This window comes from Lonchura striata, chromosome 8, assembly GCF_046129695.1.
Source record: "Lonchura striata isolate bLonStr1 chromosome 8, bLonStr1.mat, whole genome shotgun sequence".
Classification (NCBI taxonomy): Eukaryota; Metazoa; Chordata; class Aves; order Passeriformes; family Estrildidae; genus Lonchura; species Lonchura striata.
The window spans coordinates 18152179-18175459 of NC_134610.1; the positions used below are offsets into that span (position 1 = coordinate 18152179).

General features: G+C 36.6%; 1 protein-coding gene across 1 annotated transcript in view; it reads right to left on the reverse strand.

Moving 5' to 3' along the window:
• Nucleotides 1-23281, reverse strand: part of GRB14 (growth factor receptor bound protein 14) — a 57564-nt gene that overhangs the window by 12843 nt on the left and 21440 nt on the right. The window contains 4 exon segments of the mRNA XM_021528607.3: nucleotides 319-456; nucleotides 5367-5441; nucleotides 7564-7685; nucleotides 12130-12286. Coding sequence (XP_021384282.3) covers nucleotides 319-456; nucleotides 5367-5441; nucleotides 7564-7685; nucleotides 12130-12286 — 492 coding nt within the window.

The window sequence follows — 23281 nt, forward strand, 5'->3', positions numbered from 1 at the left end:
ACTTATACTTCAGAAATTTAACTAGAATTTGAAAATTCATTTTAACAGGGTACTGTTATGAGAAATATCAACCAGAATGAAGCAAATTTATCAGGGAAAAAGAAACCAGAGTTTCTAAGACAAGACCTTTCCAGTTTTTTATCTTCATAACTCTCTAGATTATCTATAATAACTAGAATTATTTTTTCTTTTTTATCACTATCAGTTTAATTATTTCATTATAAAATTTGGTTATTATTATTACAAGAAATGATAAATACATACATATGTGCTCTGACTTCACAGTTCTTGCTCTCTGGCTTTTTTTTTCTCCCTTACCTTAGATGTACCTTTAGTAGAAAAATAAAGGCCAGATCTTCTCAAAAGAAAGTACAATTTTTTCCATGATTTTTTCCCCTGCTCCTTTGCATACAAATAACCATGAATCTCAGGATACGTGCTGGAGCTAAGGAACATCTGAAAGAAATTATCAGACATGCATTTTTCTTTTCCTCTGAAACCAGCTTTATATTTTAATAACATACTCAGGGCTAAGGGGAATAACTCCTAAATACACTATCACACCACAGTAATTCAGTTATGATCACATCTAATCCCATCATCAGCACCTCTCATTTAAGGCATGTAGGAATGTTACATAACTCCAAGGTATGCTAAGCAAGTTACATATTTATATGGAACCATATGGTTTGAAATGAGAGCATTACTTCTGCAATATGTGAACTTCTGCAACTAAACCAGTGTAAGAAGTACTGATGCGATGCCTCAGACCCTATTTATATAAAACTGCTAATCAGTGCTAACATCAGAAAAAAAAAAATTACGTCCCTACCCTCACCCACCATGTTACAAACCAGAGAAATTAACTGACCTGAGTTAAAATTAATTCAGCAAACCACAAAATCTGAATTACAAAACCATGCAGGTCAGGCAGATATTAGATTTTCAAAAGGAGGGAAAGGTGCTTAAGGAGGAGCTTTAGTTGAACCAAAACTAGAGAGGTCAGTCCCCAAGACAGCTCCTGCCTCTACTCAGGATATTCAGTGACTTCTCTTCAGCCATTTCATCAGACATTGTCAGAGTGCAACACAGCTCTTATCTTGCTGAGGTTTTGACAGCTGTACTCAGTCTTGCTGCAAAAGTACCCACTAAAAGTGAGCAACCATGTTAACTTTACCCTAATTCCATGTAAGACATTAATTTTTATCACTCTTCTTCCAATAACACTACTCAGAACTATGACTCTAAACATATTAACCCAGAATTCTTCTATTTCCATATATGCCACAGAATATGTTATTACTGAGCTCTTCAAGGAACCTTGCCCCAGGGTCTGTGGTATCATAAATTCTGTCAAGGCTCATATAGAGGTATGGCACAAAGGATTTTCTGGTCAATATCTGCAGTTTTCATTGCTGAATTTTCCTCCTCCACACTTCTATTTCCAGAAAATCTTATTTGAGGAGTGAAACAACAGATTACAAGGCAAGAGATGGACTGGCCAGTACTGGACTCCAGCAGAATGAAAATGTGAATGTTATTTTGGAAGCACACCATGTCCTCTGGCCACTAAATAATACAGTCCAACCAAGATATACAAGGTTTCTTTAACTTTTATTGTTTTGCTGCCTTGCAGTGAGATGCATGAGTACCAGCTGCAGACCAACCTGAGCTGGTGTGAATGCAGTAACACAAGCAGGGCTCCACTGGCCAGGGCAGTGCCCCAGCCCACCACCAGGACTGCATTATGAACAGCTTCACAGCTGTTCACCTGAACAGTTCAATTACAGTAAGCCCAGGTACATCTATCTACACGTGCTGCTGGCACACAGCTGAGTGCAAATGCAGTTTAAGCTATTTTAGCCATACTGAAGCAGATGGGTAGGACTTGGTGCATGTTCCAGCTGTTCATCTTCCCTTTTGCCATGTACTAACAGGTACACTGGTGGGAAATACGCAGGCTGAACTGAAGAAGTATAAAATCCATAAACAAAGTCAAATTAAAGCCTTAAGAAAATTTAAACAAGCCAATGTATGCAAAAACAAAAGAGCATCTTTTTAGGCTTTAATGTCTCTGTTAAAACTAAAAGGAGCAGTTGGCTTCCTGCCTGCACAAGTGTCTTCCCCAGGATTTCTGCCATAAGAGCTTCAAACCAGAAATGTTGTCATGAAAAACACTTCTCTTACTCAGCAGACCAAAGTGGAAGAGCAATACAATGCTAAGCTTCAACAGTCACTGTTGTACCCATGCTATCAATTAAAATAAAGTAGCAGTAATGCTAGGAAAAAGGCAATCTTAAATCCATCTTTTCCTTTCTAAGGAAAGACAGCTGAGGACTATGTGAGAAAATAGAACATGAACAAGCTGTAGTCAAAACCATTAACTGTCAGAAAGATGAGCAGTAAAAATATTTCAGAGTGAGAACTGAATGTCTGTAATAAATGCCAAAAATGAATTATAGTAGGAAAGAAAATTTCCTTGGGTTGTTTTTTGTTTCAGGTTGATTTTTGTGGGGGATTTTTTATTGCCCTTTGTTTTGTTGTTTTGGATTTTTTTAATGGAGGTACATATAAGTTTGTTATAGGAGAGAATGGATCCCTGTTTATGCAGATAAAAATAAGAAAAATCCTTAGTACTTGAAGAAGAGAGAAGAGCTAAATGATACTATACTGGATACAGGGACTACTGGTCACACAATATGCATAAATAAACTTGCACCCTCTTCTCCACACAGTGAAATATATCCCCTGATAAGCAGAGTGGTGTCAAATGCCACCATGTCCTTCAGATACTGATATAGACAGCACTAAGGAGTTGAAACATGCAGTGTTTCAGGGAGTTAAAGAAGCCATCATCATACTGGACTTTGAATTCTATTGAATTTGATGACTGATTTCTTCAAAGATGTGATGACAGCCAGCCATGTTCCAGACCAGCATTACTGGGAATGAGCTGGAGTTTTACCCTGAATCTGCTGAAGAATTTTGGGAGCACCAAGTAATTCTAGTGAAGAATTGATTCTGAATCTCAATATTGTCCCCTATAGACTTCAATCCACCTGAAAGGTTTAGACTGGGAAGCAAATAAACTTCCTAGAGTGGAAGACAGAATAAGGCAATGGGGAGATTAAAACAACATCCAGGAGACTGGCAAGAGACTGAAATTTAGTGCAGGTCTGTTTCAGCCTGAAGCCTGGAATGGCAGTCATGTGAGAAACTGGTTAAGGAAAGAGGGACTTGCTACAGCACAGAGATTAAAGAAATGAAAGCCTGGCTCTTAATATTGATCTTAAAATTGTCATACTATGTTCATTTTGGACATATTTTAAAACATCAAATTTGCAAAAATAGCCTAAAGCAAGTTCCAAATGGCCCAGACTGCCTACCAGCACACATGCACATACAGCGCTGTGTCTCGGAGCTGCCGTACCCTGACACACCCCTTCTGTAGGCTAAAGGTTTTTATGGCAGCAATACACAGACATTCAGTATACCCCAGACCTAGTGCTTTTACTTAGCACATGCTAAATGGATAGGAGACTCATGAACTTCTCTTTTGTCTTTGTGGCTCTGTTCTACAAAGATGCTCTGATTCAAAATTATCAGCCAAAATACTCACTCTTCCACTTTGAAAGAGAGTTAAGAAAAAACAGACCTTGAAAACATTTTACTTGCTTACATCTCATTCCACAAAAGGATGTCAAAGTATCAGAAGTGATTTTTTAATCACTTGTAAGCATTGAATTGTCAAACTAATGTCTCTTTTGATACTTAACGAAGCACATCACAAATAATAATGCAGCCCATTAACTTGTCTTAATGAAAGTTTCCAAGGAAATAGTGACTCACTGTAAACAATTTACCCAACAGCTTCTGCTGAAATGTGCACAATGGCTGCACAATCCACCAAGGTATTCTCTACTTTGTGCCTATTAAAGTTTTATTTGTTGAAATACAATTAAGCATACAATGCAACCAAAATAGCAACAGAGGAAAGTTTGCAACATGTTTTTCAAGCTACCAAAATGGCACATAACTACATATATATTTAGAATGATTCTTAAACTTATGTACCAGCTTTGAACATATTATAGATCTCATAATATAGGCTTAAAGAAGTTCTGCGCAAGAATATATGGCAAACAGTTCTCTTATAAAAGTCTTCATTATTTTTTGGACTACCAAATTACATTTGTGAGGAAAAATACAAAATTCTATTAACATAAGGGACATAATTTTCTAAATTAAATGTTTATGCTAGACTGCAAAGTCTGTATTATGTCAGTGGCAAAAGGGACACTATTTTCATTAGATTTTCAGCACTTCTGAAATCACAAAAACTTTACTTAGGTTTGTAAAAATTACTTACCGAATCTAGTGTGTATCAAATCTAATTCACAAAAATTTTTACTATGTTTGGGATAATCTTAACATCTTTATTAAAATCTACTTTTATAAGGATATAATTATTTAATATGAAGGATTGCTTTGAGAATTAGTTGCTTAAAATGGTTTTCATTTACTGGTGGATGCTAAGGTAGACCTTATCATATATTTTAAAAACTGTAATTTCAGTGTTTCTTTTGCTTCTGCCCTAAAATATCCTGTGTTATGTTGCCTTTCCAATCATTCTTTATCCCCAAAACTCATGCATAGGGTTGTTGTCTTAAGACTGGTGGAAGTTCTTCTTCTATTATTTAATTTTTCTAATGACAAGCAAACAAGAGTGATGTGTATGTTTCCACCTTTATTACTCATTTTTCCCCTCTTTGAAAGTAAGACGGTGATCCCTGATACGGTCATTTTGTATTATCATTTCATGAATCCCACTGTAAATTAGAATCTTGTGTCTGCTTAAAAGATGACTAACACTGACTGACCTACCATAATTTTTTTTGAAGGCTACAGTAGCCTTCAAGCTAACAAATCATACTAGTCAGTCTAAATTTTCTACTCATTAAGTTTAACCATTTAAGTCTTTTTTATATCCATGTGTGTCACATCACCAGTATTTTGCCATTCTACCATAGTTTGCTGCTAAGTTAACACTCCTCCACTTATTTAAGGAAAAAGGGTCTTTCACCTGAAATACCCACTAAAGGTATTTAATGTTTTCACTGTATTTTCTCTGTTTTGGCGCTTTTTGATTCTTAAAGGATATCCAAGTTTCCAAGTGTGGACATATAATAGCTGCAAGGAAGGGACACATAGTTTCTTATCTCTTGAGGAAAAAAGTTATTAACCATGTCTTGAGTTATTCAAAATCTAGCAACAGATCCAACAGCAATAAGGAACTATGGTCATGCAGCACAGGTAATGGGAAATTATCAACTGCACTGGTTCATCTTCATTCAAGGATTACATACCTGTAATATCCCAGAGTGGCTTAGTGCTGCATTGGTCTCACTTGGAAAAGATATCATGTGATCTGGAAAAAAGCTCTGTAACAACAAGAACTTGTTTCAAAGTTCTGTAGAAATAAATGTAAAACTTTCTCTTTTGGAAGTGCAATTTAATTTCTCAGTGCAATGCAAGACACTGAAGATTCCCTGATCCAATAATTTAAGCTTACCTTAATATCATCCCAAAATTTGGCACATGCTATATATTATTTGCTGAAAAACATAGAATTTTGAGAAAACATCAATAGTCTCTGGAACAGGGTTTCAGACACCAGTGCAAATCACATTGCAATATCTGGCCCTTAGTGTTGTTTTTCTAGCAGTAATTTCTATTGCTGTTGACATACAAGACTTGCCTGGGGAGTCAATATGCTACAAAGTAAGGAGGCTATACACCAACATGCTGAAAAGTGTATTGTTTTCTATTGTTTTCATTACACTAGAAACCCAGTAAAATATTTGTAATAACTTCCACTAATACAGAAAAAGCTGTCTCAGTTTTTTAATTTTCTATTTTATGTATTATACAAATTAACAAAAAAAAATCTGACTACATCAACATGATGGGATTAAGTCTACAAATAAAATGCCAGTTTCATTATCAAGGAAAGCTCAAGGGATAATTTATGGGACAGACCTGCAGCTGAGGTGTTCAATACAGTCATGAAGATATGAAGCAGACAAGGGTTTGACCAGTACAAACAATGGTTTCTCAAGGCCCTTGGCCACCTAATGTCTAGCAATTTCCATTTTTAATGAAATTGAATTTCTGGTAGGGTTAATTCACATTAACTCATTATGATAAAGCATTCTTTATCATAGCTAAAAAGCTACATATCAAAGCTACAGCTGGGACCAATACACCCAGAACTCTGTTTAGCTATAGCTGCTGAAGCTGGTGTAGCTGCAGGTCTGCCATGCTCCACAGCCAGTTCCACTCACTGGTTATAAAATACATAAACTTAATTTTTGAAGGCAACAGACAGAAACTGATGCATAGAAAGTCCCACCTGAATATGAGGAAGAACTTTACTATGTGGGTGATCACATACTGGAACAGACTGCCGAGAAAGGTCGTGGAATCTCTCTCAATGGAGATATTCAATAACCCTCTGGATGCAATCCTGTGCCATGTGCTCTGGGATGACTCTGCTTGAGCAGGGAGGCTGACCCATTCTGTGATTGCCTCTTTACTAACTATATACCATCTCAAACTGAAAAATTTTTCACTGGTATAGTGATATCGTCATATCTGGGACAAATCTATCATGATTTGTCCAGAGACATACAGGTCAATCAAACAAAAAAATTCCCAAACGTCTTGTATTTCTTGTTATCTTTATATTTACCTTTTTATCTTTTTCATAGATAGATAATCTGAATTCCTTTCCACTTTTTACCTTTTAAGCCCTCATGCAGTTCTGCTATTTCTCACTTTTACATCTGAAATAAAGTGGTTTTGTAAGAGACAGCACTAGGAGTTGTCCAAATACACCATGGAGCAACCAGATGGCAAGTTCCTTCCACTGAGCCAGGACTGCTTCCATGGCCTTTGCCATCAGCCAAGGTCTGAATCAGCAGCATTAACCTTTTGGCAACATCTCTGCATTACAAGATATCTCTGCTCTCTTTCCATTCCTTATGTATGCTAACTTTGGCTTCACTTTCACTTACCCCTCCCTAATAGGTTATGGCTGCTTATGGCCTTTCGTGTCAGTTGTCATTTAGCTACAGCTGGGAGAAGCTGCAATTCGGCAGTGCTGGGCCAGAACATTCAATTTTCACTTCACAATAAAATCATCTTTGCTACAGGTGCCCCTCCTCACACTGCTCTATTTTATATTATGTTGTCACTTGATGAAAAGTTCCCTGAGTTGCAAAAATTTAATTTTGTTTTACGTCCATGTGCAAATTTCAATACAATTAAACCCAGTGGCTGCTCCCATCACCCTCAAACATAAAAAATGAACATGGATGTTTTACAGCTGTAAGAAAGGAATCAGTCAATGATCACATGCACTATAATACATTGCTGTGTTTCAAATATTCCTTTTGACTCCTGTTACACTAAAAAAATTAAACTCTATCTGTGTGCACCAAAAAAGACTGGTTTTTAGAAAAAGTAACTGCACCACTTTACAGATATAATGTTAAGACTTACCAGTGGATTTTTAAAAAACTCATACTTTGCATAATTTTTTCTAAAATACAGTTTGGTTTCCTCCTCCATTACCCAATTTGACTGGACTTCCAATACTAATTCATGGTCTTCTATAGCTCTTCCTATAAGAAAACAGAAAAAAAAAATTAAAAGAAAATGCAAGTATCAAGTTCATTACTAGAAGAAGAGCTGTCATGATCTACAGATAAAGTGGAATGAAGTTACACTTCCATGGAATTTAACTCTCTCTTCACTGAATTTAACCAATTCTTGAGTCCAAAAAGACAGAGACTAAGGATGCTATATGAAAATCCCGTTCTGTAACCAGATTAAATGAAGCAAATAAAACTATCAAGAAATTCAGAAAACAAAAAATACCCCAAAACAGTGAAAGGAAAGTAAGCATTTTGAAATCTTCTACAGGTTGTTCTACTTCAAAACACATTCTTCAGATGCAAGGGCAAAGAACTGAAGCTCTGTTAAAACCAGCATTTTTTTCCTTCAGTTTTATAGAGAGAAAGTGCTCCTCTGAGATGACATTTAAAACTCTTAAATGGTTGGCATCGTGACATTTAAGAAAACACCATTTCCTCAAGACTTACTTCTTGGTAGAAAAATATGACATTGTGCATCACCCCAAAAGAAGGGTAAAGGTGCTGATATTTCTTTATTTTTAAGGTGTCACAGCAAAAAATACATTATAACTGAGTAAACTTACTTTTTTGAAGGAACTGAAATACTGAATGTCCTCCAAAAAAAAGCCCTGTAATCAAATCTCTAAATGGTGACATGAAAAATCTGCCCTTCAGTTTAGGTAGATTATTTTTATCTTCCAACTAGACTAAAGAGTTTCTACCTCCCTTTCTGTCATCTCTTTATTACTGCTGTCTCTAATATGAGGAGCACCTGCTACAGTCCACAACAGCCTCCTTAACTATGCAAGTATTTAATGCACATGAAGGATTTCATATTGGAGTACATGATAGAACACATTTCAAAAAGCCTCTTCTCTAGCCACCCAGTGGGGAAAAAATTTAAACTAAATAAAAAATAGAAAGACATTGTTCAGCACTATTGCACAGGTAGTGCCTTATGAGCCTTCCCAGCCTTAACAGACTATCTGTAAGAATGCAGAGCGAAATCAAATTGCGACTGAAAAATACTGATGGGCCTGGCCAAGGCACTACCTTCTACTCAAAAAGAGGAGCCCTAGAACATGTGTGTTCAGCTGCAGAAACAAACAGAAAACTGTTTACAGCCAGCAGAAAAATTTCTCCATAGAAAAGGAAAAATTTCTGGGTGAAGATAGAACTGCCCTTACAAAGGAGAGCAGTTATGGATGACTGTTCTCTTTTCAGAGCCTGCCCTGCTCAGGGGAATTGCAGTGGGTATGGGACACCCAGCACCAAGGTACTTGGTGGTAGGGATGACACACCATCATCCAAATTTAGGCACACTTCAGCTGTTTTCAATGATCTTAGACATTGTGAAAACCATTCAAAAATGTATTTGAAATCAATATGTTAGGATAAAAAGAACACATACTAGAAAAACACAGTTCTGAAATATATTGATTTATAGAACTGCAAGAATTGCTGAGCTTCAGATATTTGAAATAGAGCCCCTGCTACTGCAAAACTGGGGAGGTGGGGAGGAAGGCTGAGCTTCCTGGCTGCCAAGGCAGCAGCAGTGAGGACACAACCATCCTTAGTGTTCAACAATAGAGCTCTGCACCCAAGGGTATATATGTTTGTGAAAACTGAAATACAGAGACTGTGGGTTTATGCTTTGCTTTAGGTGGGAGTTTTGTTGGGATTTTTTCCCTTTTAAATCTTCTCAGCAGATACCCCCACACAGCAATGAAGGCACAATCCATCGATGTAATTAATGTCTGTCTTGATTAGAAGTAGAACACTGTGCTCAGCTCACTAAGATTCATGCAATTATATCTAATTTGGGAGTATTCAGACAGCTGTTAGATTTTAAAGAAAATGTTCACTAATTGATGGATGAATTATAAATCCATGTAATCCTGGAGTTTACACAGACACACACATTTTCTCACAGCACTTCTCATTTCAATACCAATTCACTTAACTTATGAGATGAAAAAGACTTTCAAATTTACATGGGTAAAACATACAACAGTAACAAACAGAAAACAATCCCAAACTAGCTCATCATTTGAGACGTGTTTGTTCAAGCTACTCTTCCAGTGCTCAAGAATATACTTAAAGCAAGTCAAGATTAATATATTAACTCTTTCCAACAAAACCAGATTTAAGCCACTTAAAAGAACTCCATTATAATTCATCTAAAAATATATAGGGGATATCTGAAATTGTTCATTTCTTTGGCCAGTAATGTCGAATTGCCAACCTCATCATCTAGGAAATAATTTTACTTTTAAAATTAAGCACTGACCTTTTTCTAGAACTACACTGAAAGCAGCTGGAGCAATTATAAGACTGCATGGTGAATTAAGATCTTCTGTAATTTTGAGATTATCAGACTATTAGGAAAATCAATTTCACTAGTTATTTGATATTGAAATCTTCCAAGAAACCCTCCAGATGGAAGAAAACAAACTACTTGTCAAGAAGTGTACTGTGCAAATACAGAAAGCTGGACAAACAGTGCCACTATTGTTTTGGCATGGTTGCTCAAAGGCATCTTCTTCAATAGTTACTACACTACTTGAACACCAGCTACACTATAAAATACAGAAAACTTTTGCTGTTTTTATAGTACTGTTTTGTAACCATTTTGCTACCTCTTCTTCTATAGCAGTCATTTTCAACCTTGACCCAGATTTAACTCTGACCTTACTCTGAGTTGGAAGCATCTTACAGCATTCAGTGCAAAAGGCTACAAATATCTTTGAAATTTTACAAAGCAAGAAAAGAAATTTGAAAAATATTTGTGTCTGCCTTCATAGGATAAAGGAGTATAAAAGGGCAGAAAATAGTTTTTGCTTTTGTAGTTCATCCTTCAAATATAGCTGATAAACATAACTGAGTCAGATATGCACAGTCAAGTTTATTTTCAACAAATGCACAGGGCTGGATTCCCTAGATAAATCCAGAGAAATAATGGGACTCTAACAATAGCTTTTAGCCATATTTAAACATCGTTTGGGGGGGGGGGGGGGGGAGGGGGAAGGAGGGTGTGGCCAGGAAAAATGTTTGTGGGGGCATTTGATTTTTGTCTGTGGTGTGTACATTTTTTTAAATCAACAGCACTGGAGATACCAGGTGCCATTACAGTCTCTTTTGAGAATTAAAAACTCCATGGAGTTTTCTATGTATTTTAGAATGCAGGAAGGCGTCCAGAACATCCTCTTTTTCAAGCCACACTTTGCACTACCAGATGGAACTGCCCTTGAAGTTGCAGAAGTACTACCTTTTTTAGCTCTAGTACAGTGCCAAAGTTCAAGAATAACATGGAAATTTTGAGTGATGTGAAATTATCACCATATTTCTTTGGCATTTGTCTTCTAGTAGATCTTTTCTAGCATCATTTCCTATCAAAAGCATACACAACACAGTACTGAAACACTGTGCTGTAAAAGCAAGTAAGATTGTGTAACTTGAGATTCAGTTCAATATTACATTCCAGCAGTGGGCTTCTAAACTCCTCTCTAGCTAAGTCTTTCCTGTATTCTTCCTTTTTTACATCTCTGCAAGCATCCCTTTCTCCCTACAATTGAATTGCCTTATGTTTTTTATACTGCAGAAGTACACCTATACACTTCAAAAAGGAACAGAGATCAGACATTATATTTTGAAACCACAGATTACACATTTTGAACTGGATAATAGAAAAAGAGAAGTTTTACTATACTAGAGGAACACTGACGAATTTTAAAAAATAAATTTTAATAAATAAAGAATTTTTTAGAACATCTTGTTACCAGTAGTTAAAATACTACACATGACATGGCTTCAGTACAGTTCACTGGTCCTATGTAGAAGTTTAGAGGAATGATTTTGTTTTCCCTTTAAATAGCACAGTCCCTGAGTTCACCATAAATCTAGCCAGATTGAATGTAGTGAAGGAAAATACTGACAGGCCACTCCAACATTATTTCTAAAAACCGAGTCCTATAGTAAAGATAAAATAGCACTATGTAAACTCTTTCTGTCCCTGATGTCAGATATTTCACTCAGGTATGTTAGAAACAAACAGAATTTTATTTCCAATGACAACAACACAAGTCTTTCTAGAGATAAGCAGGAGATACCACCTATAAGAGAGAAAGAACTGCCAGAGAAAAGCAAGGTAGAACAAGAAAGAATTTGCAGTGAGAACTTTAACCATTAGTGTCTTCCAATCGTTCTTACAGATGCAGATCAAGCAGTGAGAAACAAATATACCATGAAAAAAATCTAGTTTATACCTATGCTTTCAAAAATAATCAGAGGCAACAACTCCCAAAAGAAAAAAATTCACACAAAACTTCCCATCATTTTGTTCCAAGCCTTTCTACTAGAATTGTACTTTCATAAGAAAATGAAAACCAAACACCTTATTTAGCATCATATCATTATACATTATTAGTCTTACCTAAACCTGTGTGGGTAAGTTGTTCAAAGAGAGTCCAGCTGTGGTCATCAACATAGTGGTTCTTCAATATTAAGAGCTGACACACATCCCTGGCTGTTATATCACTTGGTACTTCCAAAGCTCTGCTAGTATCATCTTCACTATACACTTTGATTACCTGCAATAAATAAAAACTCTAAAATATCCGTAAGTTTAATCTTTGCTTCAGTTTCTTCATATGTATGGCTCAGCTTCATGACTGAGACAAGAACCCACACACACAGAATGCAACATGAAATACAGCCATTCCTCTCTAGTGCAATGGCATAATTGAGAACAAAGCAGCCAAGCAAAGCATATTCCATTACTAAATTTGGTGACTAGATATCCCTTGCTACAGGACATTGGCCAGATTGGTGCTTTAGCTTTAAAAAAAAACATTGATGGAGAGATAAATAAATACAGTTAAACTGTACATTCTTAAGTAAGCTCATAAAGAAACCACACAGCATAAACAGTGAAACTCAAGAATTCTATGACTGCAGAACTGTAGAAAGATTTGATAAAGGAGTTAGTTCAGAGAATGGCAATCAGACTCAAGATGCTCACAGTTCTGTAGACAATAAAACAGGAGATGTTACAGAGTGGCTTCAAATTTTGACAAGCAAGAACTGGAGTTCTTGCACACATATCCTCAGTTTAAAGGATGCCCAAGATGCTTTTAACTGACAAAAAAATACTTCTCTCAGTTTATTGAATTTATCCATATTCATGAGAATGCAAGACAAAACTCTCTTGAAATTTATGCACAAAACCTAAATACCATTGTAAACCCCTCATTAAACAGCAAGATACAAGTTCTCACTTTAAAGACAAACAAGCCCGTTACTGTCAGTCATTCTTAACAGCTGCCTTACCGAATATACGCTCATTTCAAGCATCTAATAAACAAGCAGCAATGTATTGTGCTCTAACTCGTCAAGGCATCTCCCTCTCTGGTTTGTGCTGAAGTTGATAGAAAAGGGAACAAAAAACTCCAACTGCTTCTTCCAACAAACACAAAAAATCCAAAAATAATTTCAGAAAAAAACAGGTCCTCTCACTCATGCTTTCCAAACATCAGAACAAGGGAAAAGGACTCCATTTGTAAACCACACTGAGATTTTAAAGCACACTGATGGCCTTACTCCTCTACAAGAACCTATCTTTTCAGTTGAATTAAAGAAATAAAGAAGGTTGGTTCCAAACTTTGGCCCTGCACATTAAATGAGCATGAAGTCCATGATAATTTCTTTAATATTGCATCTAATAAATGTTGACAGGTCAAGAGTTCCACATAATATTCAGCACACTTGCCACAACACCAATCTTCAGAACATGGCAAACATTAAATTAATGCTCCTAAAGTGTCAAAAAACCTCTCCCTACTCATGAATCAACCACCTCAAAGCTGAGACTTTCAAGGGAAGTAACAGCCCTCAGAGAAAGAAGATCCAATGTTTCCATGGGCCTAAGCTGCAGCTCAGTATTTCCATTTAATACAAAAGGCAAAAAGACCACACTGTTACTGAATTTAATACTGCCAAAGCAGCCATGGGGGATGGCTCTGGCTGGCTTTGAAGACATCTATGCTTTGGCAATGTCCCCCCTGCTAACCAAGAGAGACCAGCAACAACACAGCCTGCTTGCAGCAGAGCCCAGTTCCACACAAAGTCCTACTCCAGTCACACAGAAATGATGTTTGGCCATTCAGGATAAACCAGCATGAATTATTTAAATTCCTGCAATATTTACAATGATTCAAAGATGAAATCTAAAGATGTGTCTGGCAGGGTTTACTGTGAATGGGATGGAGGGCTGTAGGGGTGACCAGAGGAAACAGTATCCCATCACCTTAAAAGAGGTCCTACTCTGGGCAGCACTGAAGGTCATAGACAGCTTCATTAGTCTGTCCAGCAAGTCTATGTCAGGCTGAACCTAAAGGATTTTACAGGCTGGAAGGCTAGAGAGCAGAGACACAGTAGAGAAGGTGAAAGCAAAGGTAAGAATTGAAGTAACTTTCCAAGTATTGAAAATTCCTCTAAGTCCCTTCCAGCTGAAATATTCTGTTCTGTTTCCTAATATTCTTGCACTAAAGCCAGGGTGGGAATGCATGTGAGCATGCTGGCTAGGGACTCTGTGGCACAGAGCAGCAACTGCAGTTTTCCCCAGGCACTCATCAAGTTCAGTGATATGCTTATTTTACAGCAAGAGCACGTACAGCCCATGCTGAGGCTCTTGACGGATATTTTAACAGAAATTCTTTTTAAAAGGGTTAAGAGTCGCAGTGCAGACGACTTCACCCTTATTGCTAGAGAAACAGAAAAAGAGTTTTTAAAATGCTGGAGACAGCAACACAAGTCATGATAATGAGCTGCCTGTGGCCGTTCAGCTCAGGCAGTCGGAAGCCTTGGAGGTGGCCTTGGACTACTGGAGCTCAGCTAAAGCAAAACAAAACAACATAAAAAAAACCAAAACAATGAGAAAAAAAACAGTTTATATTCTCTCTGAGTATTCTCACTCAGCTTTCTCAGTATAGGGAAATAAATCCTGCTTAAGTCTAGGAGAACAAATCACCCCAGCTCACACCTATGATGAGGTACCTTATAAAACACAAATGCTGTAACCTTTTTCTCTTCCTTGCAAGGGATTCAGATGCAGCAAGAGACAAGAGTCACCTAATAGACTCTCAGCAACTTCTGTCACACATTTTGCTTAACGAATTGGTGTAAATCTCATCACTTAGAGTGATCTTTGAGGTTTTTTTTAATTAGAAGTTGCTCAGTATGCACTTGGTGCTGTGTTTGAAGCAAAGTTGCCTGTATGATTGCTGGGAATGTACATGCCAAGGGGAGTGGATCAGATGAAAAAGGATAAATTCAAGATCCCATTTTTCCTTGGAAATATGTTGCAATACTTCTCTTCCTAGAAGCAGAGGATGACTTGAGAATTAAAGGGTGGCAGAAGTATGCTAAAGATGCAGCTATGCTGACTTCCTGTAGAAATGAGTAAGCTTGAGTGATCACTTTACTTTTATTAGTGGTTCTCACCATGTATTTGACTGGCCAGCCATCTCCACTTTCTTCAATTTTTTTTTTCCCTGAAAATTTTGTCTAAGAAATAGCACACAAGAAAAGAGCTGCTAATTGAGAACAAGCTCTCATTACAGTTTTCATTACCCTACACGCTCAAACTGTGCTCCAAAGCAAGCTGTTTCACTTCCCTTGACTATACCTATCAGTAGGCAGAAAAACTTGCCTCAGCAGCACTGAAATTTCCTTTCCGGTCTAGTTTATAAATACAAGGAGATTTTAGCTCTTCCCAAGGCTAGAAAAAGAAACACCTCAATAGCTTCTATTTATGTCACTGGAAGTAAGAATAAGCAGCTCGAAGATTTTCCTATAAGAGGAAAACACCAAGATCAGCATGAAAAGCATTAATCATTTTCTCTGCCTATGGGAGCAGGCAAGGAGGTACAGCATTCCTACATGTTCTCTTTCAGTTTTTCAATATACTAAAAATCAGCCAAGATCCCAGAATTATTTGCAATGCATCTTTATCCCTCCAATTTTTTTTTTTTTAAGAAATGTTGCTTTATCTTTCACTAATCAAATGAACTCAGAATGTAAAACAAATGTTGAAAAATACAATGAAATATTTAACATGGGAAAACAGAAAGAAGACCCTAGTTTTTACACTAAAAAGTAACCAGAAGAAGCAAAAAACCAGCAATTGTATAAAAGAATAAGTAAAAGAGCACATAAGGTAAGCAGTGTGGGAGGAGGGAGGAGCAAGAGAAGCAAAGCTGGACTCTATTTCCCTGAGTCTTCTTCCCCACTCAACCGTCATCTCCACTACAATAATTAAATAATGTGTTCATAGACTTTTAAGAGAGGGTGTCCAAGTCTGATTCTTCAGAATCTTCATGCCATCTGTTTCGGAAGTTCCAATCTGCAGAAACAGCACAAACATATGCCCTGCACTGAGGAATTTAAAATTTCAAACCAAAGTCCTAACATGTGAAAAAAGCCAGGTAGAACCCACAGAAAAAGAACCACTAGCACACAGATTCCATATTTATGTGCCTACACCAATATGACCTGACATTTATGATTCTTAATGCTTCTGTACAGCCATTGACACAGTGGGTAGTCAGCACCCTTAAAGAAAAAAAAACAGGCCACTCTTATTTATAAAGATAAAAACTCCTAACTTTAGCTTATGATTTCTAAAATTATTCCCCCCTTCCCCCCAATTAAAACACTGCACATTTTTGTACTTACATTATGATTTCAGTCACATTTTTGTTAAATGCACAATTATTGTATGCAAAACCACGCTTTGAAAAGTCTTACACTCCAGTGTGTCATACTTCTCCTGAAATGTTGGCCTGATACTCTGCTAACCCCTCTCTCTAGTTTAACAATCAGTCTATTTGCCTGCAGCATTTTTTCTCCAACTCCCAACCCTTCTGCCTGCTAGACAAATTTTTTTGCTTATTTATATTGGCAAAGGGTAGAGGAATGTGGAGTGTATTTTAACTACAATGGAGGTGCTTGGAAACTTTTAGCATTTTGAACTGGTTTATGACTTTTAGCAATAGTGTGTCTTGGTTTTAGTGAGAGTCAGCAAAATTCTGCATTCGTAAAAATATTTAAGAGATTAAGTACAACTGTTGTTAGAAACAAATAGCATGTTAGTAAAGTTTACTGCCTTCTTTATCAGCTGTGAATGCAAGACTTTCCATTAAAATATCCCAGTCTACAGTTAAAATGTCAGCTTCCAGTATTTCGTCCAAAGAGATTTCCAGGCCAAAAGGATTCACGCAGTTTCCAGAAATCTACATCTGTCATTAAAACAAGGTGCATACAATGTCTAATTGTAAACATATTGACTTCTCATTTGCACTACAGTATAGCTTCAAGAGGCAGAAGGAACACAGCTCCTATATTCTCTCTTGCAATGAAACCAAAGTGCAAAGAAGGAAGAGTAAAGTCTAGGAAAATTGTCTACCTCTCCTTCCACAATCTAGAGAAACCTCATACTTTTTCCATAATCTAACCTTTTTTAAAATGACATTTCAAAGAGCAAAAATAATGTTAATTTCCAGCCTTTATTCCAGTGTAAGATGATGGACAAGGTCAGTTTCTCTGGCAATTAATAAATTTCTTGCCTCAAAACATAAACAGTTTTTTCTAGAAAGTATTTAAAAACTAGTTAAATTTTATGTTAACAGTTTGCATATTTTATCAATTAAAACAATTTCTACTTATTTCTGTAATAATTTTCCGTGGCACTATATTTACTATGGCACTATGGCAACTGTCTGTATGATGCAGCCCACAGAGCCACTGCCCTCCTTCAGACTCCTGGTACAAACTCCATGCCCTACCTAATCCAACCACCTATGACCATCCCAGGAATTACAAAATTACACCAAAACTAGAAACTGAATAGCAATAAAAGTAACAAAAATTACTTTATATTACCTACAGGCAAAAAGATCCAATTCTTGCTTTTAAAAGACATACTGCCACCTGACTTCAGGCAAGTCAGCATTAGTCCCTCAGTTTTGCTTTTAACAACATGGGGCAGGGGAAGTGAAATCTGTTTCTGTACAGCAAGGTAACAGATTGAACTCATTAAGATTGGTAAAGCACTTATACCTCCTCATTTGACTGCTGCTTTAGATGTGTAAATATGTTGTATTACAAAAAGGGAGGTTAAATTATGCAGATCTCAAAATTGTAATAGGCTATGTGTAAAAATATACCAGCGAAGTTCTTTCAAACATAGGTTATGACAATCACATCATGATACTGGAAAAAATGGCAGAATGAGGACAATATGACATGCAATCATGGCAAAGACAACATCTGAAGAGAAATAGTTTGAAAGACACAACAGGGAAGCTAAAATACAAATATCATTGCTTAATCCTGAATTTGATACATTCAATTTTACAATATTGGTCAACAGAAACAAAATGTAGTTATAGATAGTAATAAAATAGTTCCAGAAAATTTTATTTCCCTGCATAAAAATGAACAAAAAGGCAAAGTCTAGAAAAAGCTACGTGTTGGACAATTAACTCATAGTACAACTACTTTTACAGCAGAAAGTGAGATTCTTGTAAACTATATGATAATTAGATGACACTTGGCCCAAAAAAATTACAATAATTGAAGAATTAAATAGCAACAGCACCACTGTGAAGCTCAACATCCTGCAAGTAGGAATGGCAGTAATAAACAGATTAAAAGTGAAAGACTTATCACCATCAACAGCCATTACCACATAGGACCAATTCAGGAGTAAGAAATACAAAGGGATCTACAGAAATAAAACCCACAATAAACTCCTTAAAAAGAAGGCACAGTATTTATAAGGAAAGGTAGGGGTGGATCAAACAATTTATTTAAATAGAGAGTAATGATTTACCTTACCAAAAATCTTTTTCAAACTATGGAGATTCCAAACAAAGCCAGTGAAAGATACTTCAAATAAAACTGTTAAGATGTGTGTAAATAACTAGAAAGTTGTGAGAAACTTTAAATATTATCAGCAAAAAAATTCAAATAATACACTTCCATGGAACATCAGAAATTAAATAAAGTTTGCAGACTTGCCAAATGATTAAGCTGTCGAAGGAGCACTTATAGAAGACAAACACACCACAGAGAAGCTAAATAATTTATCTTTATTCATTATTCACAGCGGATATGGAACAGGTTCCCAGATATAGCCTTTACAGGTGAAATAAAAGTGTCTGTTTAAATGGAGGGAACACTGGAAATAAAAAGGCAAATAGTTAACAGGAGGTTACACAATCTAGCATTTAAATAGCAAACATCAGCCTATCCTAGCACCAGTGGAAATGGAGGCTTCGGCTCCATCTATCACTTGATCTGCTGTGCACTGAGTATAAAGTTCTGCTCAGACCTGAAAAAGTGGAAAAGCCCAAGGGCTATTGTGGCAGATTAACTTTGGGTATTGCTTTGCAATTCATCAGTCACCAGTGCCTATCACCAGGCAGCTAAGAAAAAATCTACTAACATTATGTAAATCTTTCTCTACCTAGAAGAAAACCTACTCTTAAATTTATGAAAACTTTTTTCCATCTTGTTCATCGCAATTCCTAGAGTGATTTAGAGTAACCATCACAATTCTGAAAAATCTCAGTGGGGTAATGCACTAAACTGACTGGTATCAATAACTTTTCCCAGGTTCTTCAAAAGAAGATCTATAATGAAAATTAAACAGTTATGAAGAAAGAGACTACAAAATAAATATAAACTTGGAATATACAGTTTATTTTCAGAATAGCTGTTTATAGTCAAGTAATTTCAGGCTCTAACTCATACTAACCCTCTAAATCAGAATGGAAGAACTATGTCTTACTAGACATGATAAAAGTAAGTCTTAGTTATTTCTCATTAAAATATTATTAATGCTATATATTAACTTTATACATTAACAACTGACACAAGGGTATTTGCAAAACTTCTTGGTGCAGAGAAAGGTAAATGGCTCCCTATTCCTGTTTTCATAAGCCTACCACTAAAACTCAGCTAATCCAACATAGGCCCTTCTCAACTCCAGTGCACAGTATGCATGGCTTTTCAATTAATCTAAATTCAATACATGGATGATCAGGAATGCAAGAGTTTTACACCTTCCTAGCCACTAAAAATAAATTAATTAATGGTGACATTTCTGTGAAACTTGGTTAAAATTCTTTATACAAGGGAAAGTAATTTGAAAACTCAGCTGAGACCATAATGTAATCCAATATTAAGTGTACACAGGGTACTCTCCCTTAAGCCAAGCATCACCACTTCTTGGTGTTGGAATCACAATGCTCTTTCACAGAGGTCAGCTTGTACAGTCCTCCCAACAGCTCAGTTGTTCAGGCTAAATGTACACGCTTTATGCCATTCTTTTCACTCAGAGCTACCTTATTATTTCTCATGAAATCCACAGAAGATTGCTTAAAAAAGAGCAAGGTACAAAAATCCCCTTGGTAATAGCTAAGAGTTTTTGCCTTCAAGCCAAGCTCTTTCTCATAAAGGTTCGATAACCTTGTTGTTTGACTGAAATAAATTAATATTTAGATCAAATTTGATTTTTCAGGTTAATAAAAGTGTACATTCACATGAACTTTTCTTCATGGAAAGTTAATTTAGTGGAGGAGATCAGCTTATTAGCCTTATTAGTAAACTTATGGTATTACTATCTTCAGTCCTTTGTTTCCACTCTGCCTGCATATCCTAGCTTTATATATTTAATAGTAATATGCAGCTTTACATTTTACTACATACAACAGCAATATTTAGAATGCACTTACCATAGACAGATGGAAAAACATCCAGTTAGACTAACTGGACTTTAAAAGAGGGATGGAACAGTCATACTGGAGGATTCAAAGAATCTTACTTAAGAAGGCACTTTAGTATTGCATTAAAAAAAACAAAAAGTTTTGCCAAACAGAAAATGAACAGAAAATGAGTCATGTGTGAAGTTAGGAAGAAAGAAATTTAAATATAAAGCCACTATATAATTCTGGGTTTTGTATTCTGTGTACAACAAAGATGAGGGCAAAATGTTATCAGCCTCATGTTTGTATAGCTTGTCCCTATTTATGTCAAGGCACTAACATTATTTAAATGAGGCTTTCTGTATTTCATAGTGCAGTTTGTCCAACATATCCTTCGCTTGTCAGAGATAAATAGAATGCTGTGTTCCAGTACAAGAGAAAGCAAATCTGTTACTGCCGCGTTCTGGCTGCAGTCTATGTTTCTGAAGAGATACCAGCTATAAAAAGAAGTACCTATTGTTTCTACCAGGTTTTTCACACCATGTTGCTGGTTTCTCAGTAGAGCAGATCTCTTGCAAAGCTGAGAAAGACCAAGTCTCTGAATAACACTGTTAAGAGACCAATTAGCTTCCTATTTCCTTTGCAGCAGTCCTGAAATAGATTTTTAAATGAGAAAAAAAAAAAGGAGAACAGATTTTTTCTTAAAACTCTCTTTCACTTTGGCCATTTTAAACAGAAGCTTTCGCTTGAACTGTAACACAGCTTAAAAGAGAAGAATGCCTTTATCATCAACTGTATCAACTGTGTATTCCCCTGAAGGTCACTGGAGGAGAAAATCATGTAAACTCCAAGACAAAGCAAAGTGTAGATTTTTAGCTTAAGATAGTTTGGAAATTTTCTCTGTATTTATGGAATGGTACAAAGAATGTCCAGAGCAAATATAAATATAACAAAGGCCATGAAGGGTAACCTACTGTAATAAATGGTTGTTTTACGATGATGAAGTACTTTGCCCATTGGTATATGACAAAAAAACTTGCTTTTCTGGGTCATACTCCCAGTCCAGTATTATCATCTCCGAGTATGTTTCTAGTCATCAATGGAATGTAAGAACAAGTTTAACTGTTGTAGGATAGGTATTCTGACAGAAAATTTTATTTCTCAGCACTTCTGAACATTTTATTCATAGCATTGCTCCCTCTGGCCAAAGCATAAAATCCAAATAAAGAGTAAATCCTGCAGTAAATGTAATAAGTCTACTCAAACCAAGTAAAACCTTCAACTATTCACTGTTGTGTTATTACAGATCTGTCAGCAGGTTTTGTTGGCAAATCCAAACCCCTAAAGGAACAGAAAAAAAGATGAAGGGCATCTTGGCATGGAAACCAGACCCTGTAACTGTTGGCAAAAGTGTAATAGTCACCAAGTGCAGCAGACTAAAACAAGCGAACCAAGTGAAAAGGAAGATAATAAGTGGGTGATGTAGTTAGAAGGGGGTGATAATTCCAGAAATTTAGTCTATTTTGACTAAATAGTTTACCTCTAATCATTTTTTCTAAAAATGAAAATGAGATACGTAGACTGAGCAGTCTTCAGTCACACAGCAAAACAGAAGCCAGCAGCACATTTCCCATCTCTACGCTTGTTGTGATACCCTACATTCAGAGGTCTGCTGGGTTGTCTGGCTGCTGCTTCGCTTGCCCACACACAAGCCATGTTCATATTACCATAAATACATGCATTTTATTTCTGTTACGATCATCCTACAAGTCTTGTCAAACAAGATACTCAAAAAGATGGTGACAGACACCAATCCAACAAGTTACAATCAACAGGACCAAAGGAAAAATAACGACACCGAAGACTTGCATATGCAGCTGATGGGTATGATGAGCTATTGAAGCCTGGCTTTTGGGGCAATACAAGACAAGCTGAGGGCTCCAATTGCTATTCAGTCCAGGTATCATTTAATTGCTAACCTTTTGGAGAACAGCATTGACTAGCTCAGAAAAGCAGTCCAAGTGGCCTAAAAAAATCACAACACTATGTTAGGGCAAAGGTTGTCAGCAGAAATGATACAATGGGCATCAAGAGTGATGAAAAGACTGTGAAGAAATCAGAATGCACTAAAGACTAGTTGGGGGGGGGGGGGTGGGGGGAGATGATTCTACTAAAAAATAAAGGAAAAGCATTAAGAGTGTAAACTGAACACCTCCTCCCAGGTCTCAGTCCTTCATATGAATTTTAGTGGTGCCAAACAAAAAAGGTACCGGCAAAAACACCAGCTCCAAGAAGTTGCAACTGCAGGGATGTGCAAAGCATGGGAAAGAAAGGAATGAAAGACATCTCCCCAGGATATAATTTTTGATACCTAAGCATGAGGTTTAGTGAAGATATTGGTCAGCAGTCCAAGACAGCCACGTGGACCTGCCAGAAAAAGGAGATGAAATACGAGAACTGTGACAAAATATGTGATACATGCCAAGAGCCTAACAACTCTGGGTGAAGAAGGTGGATGTGTATTCTTGGAAAGTGTAACTTCTTGTTTGACTAGCCTTGCTTTGTACTGTTCCCATGGCACATTATAAACTGTACTGCAGCAGAGTAAATCTGCTCTTATATAACTACTTTAAACTGTGAAAAACTGGTTGCCTTGATATAATGCAAATATAAATAAAGGGTTGAAAGCAACTGAATATGGACAACTTCAAAACAGAAATTTTAGGAAGTTGCTACCAGTTGAAGAGACTTAAGTTAGACTGGAACTGTCTGTCCAGTGTTACCGCAGAATTATATTGGTTGAGGCATTTTGCTCTG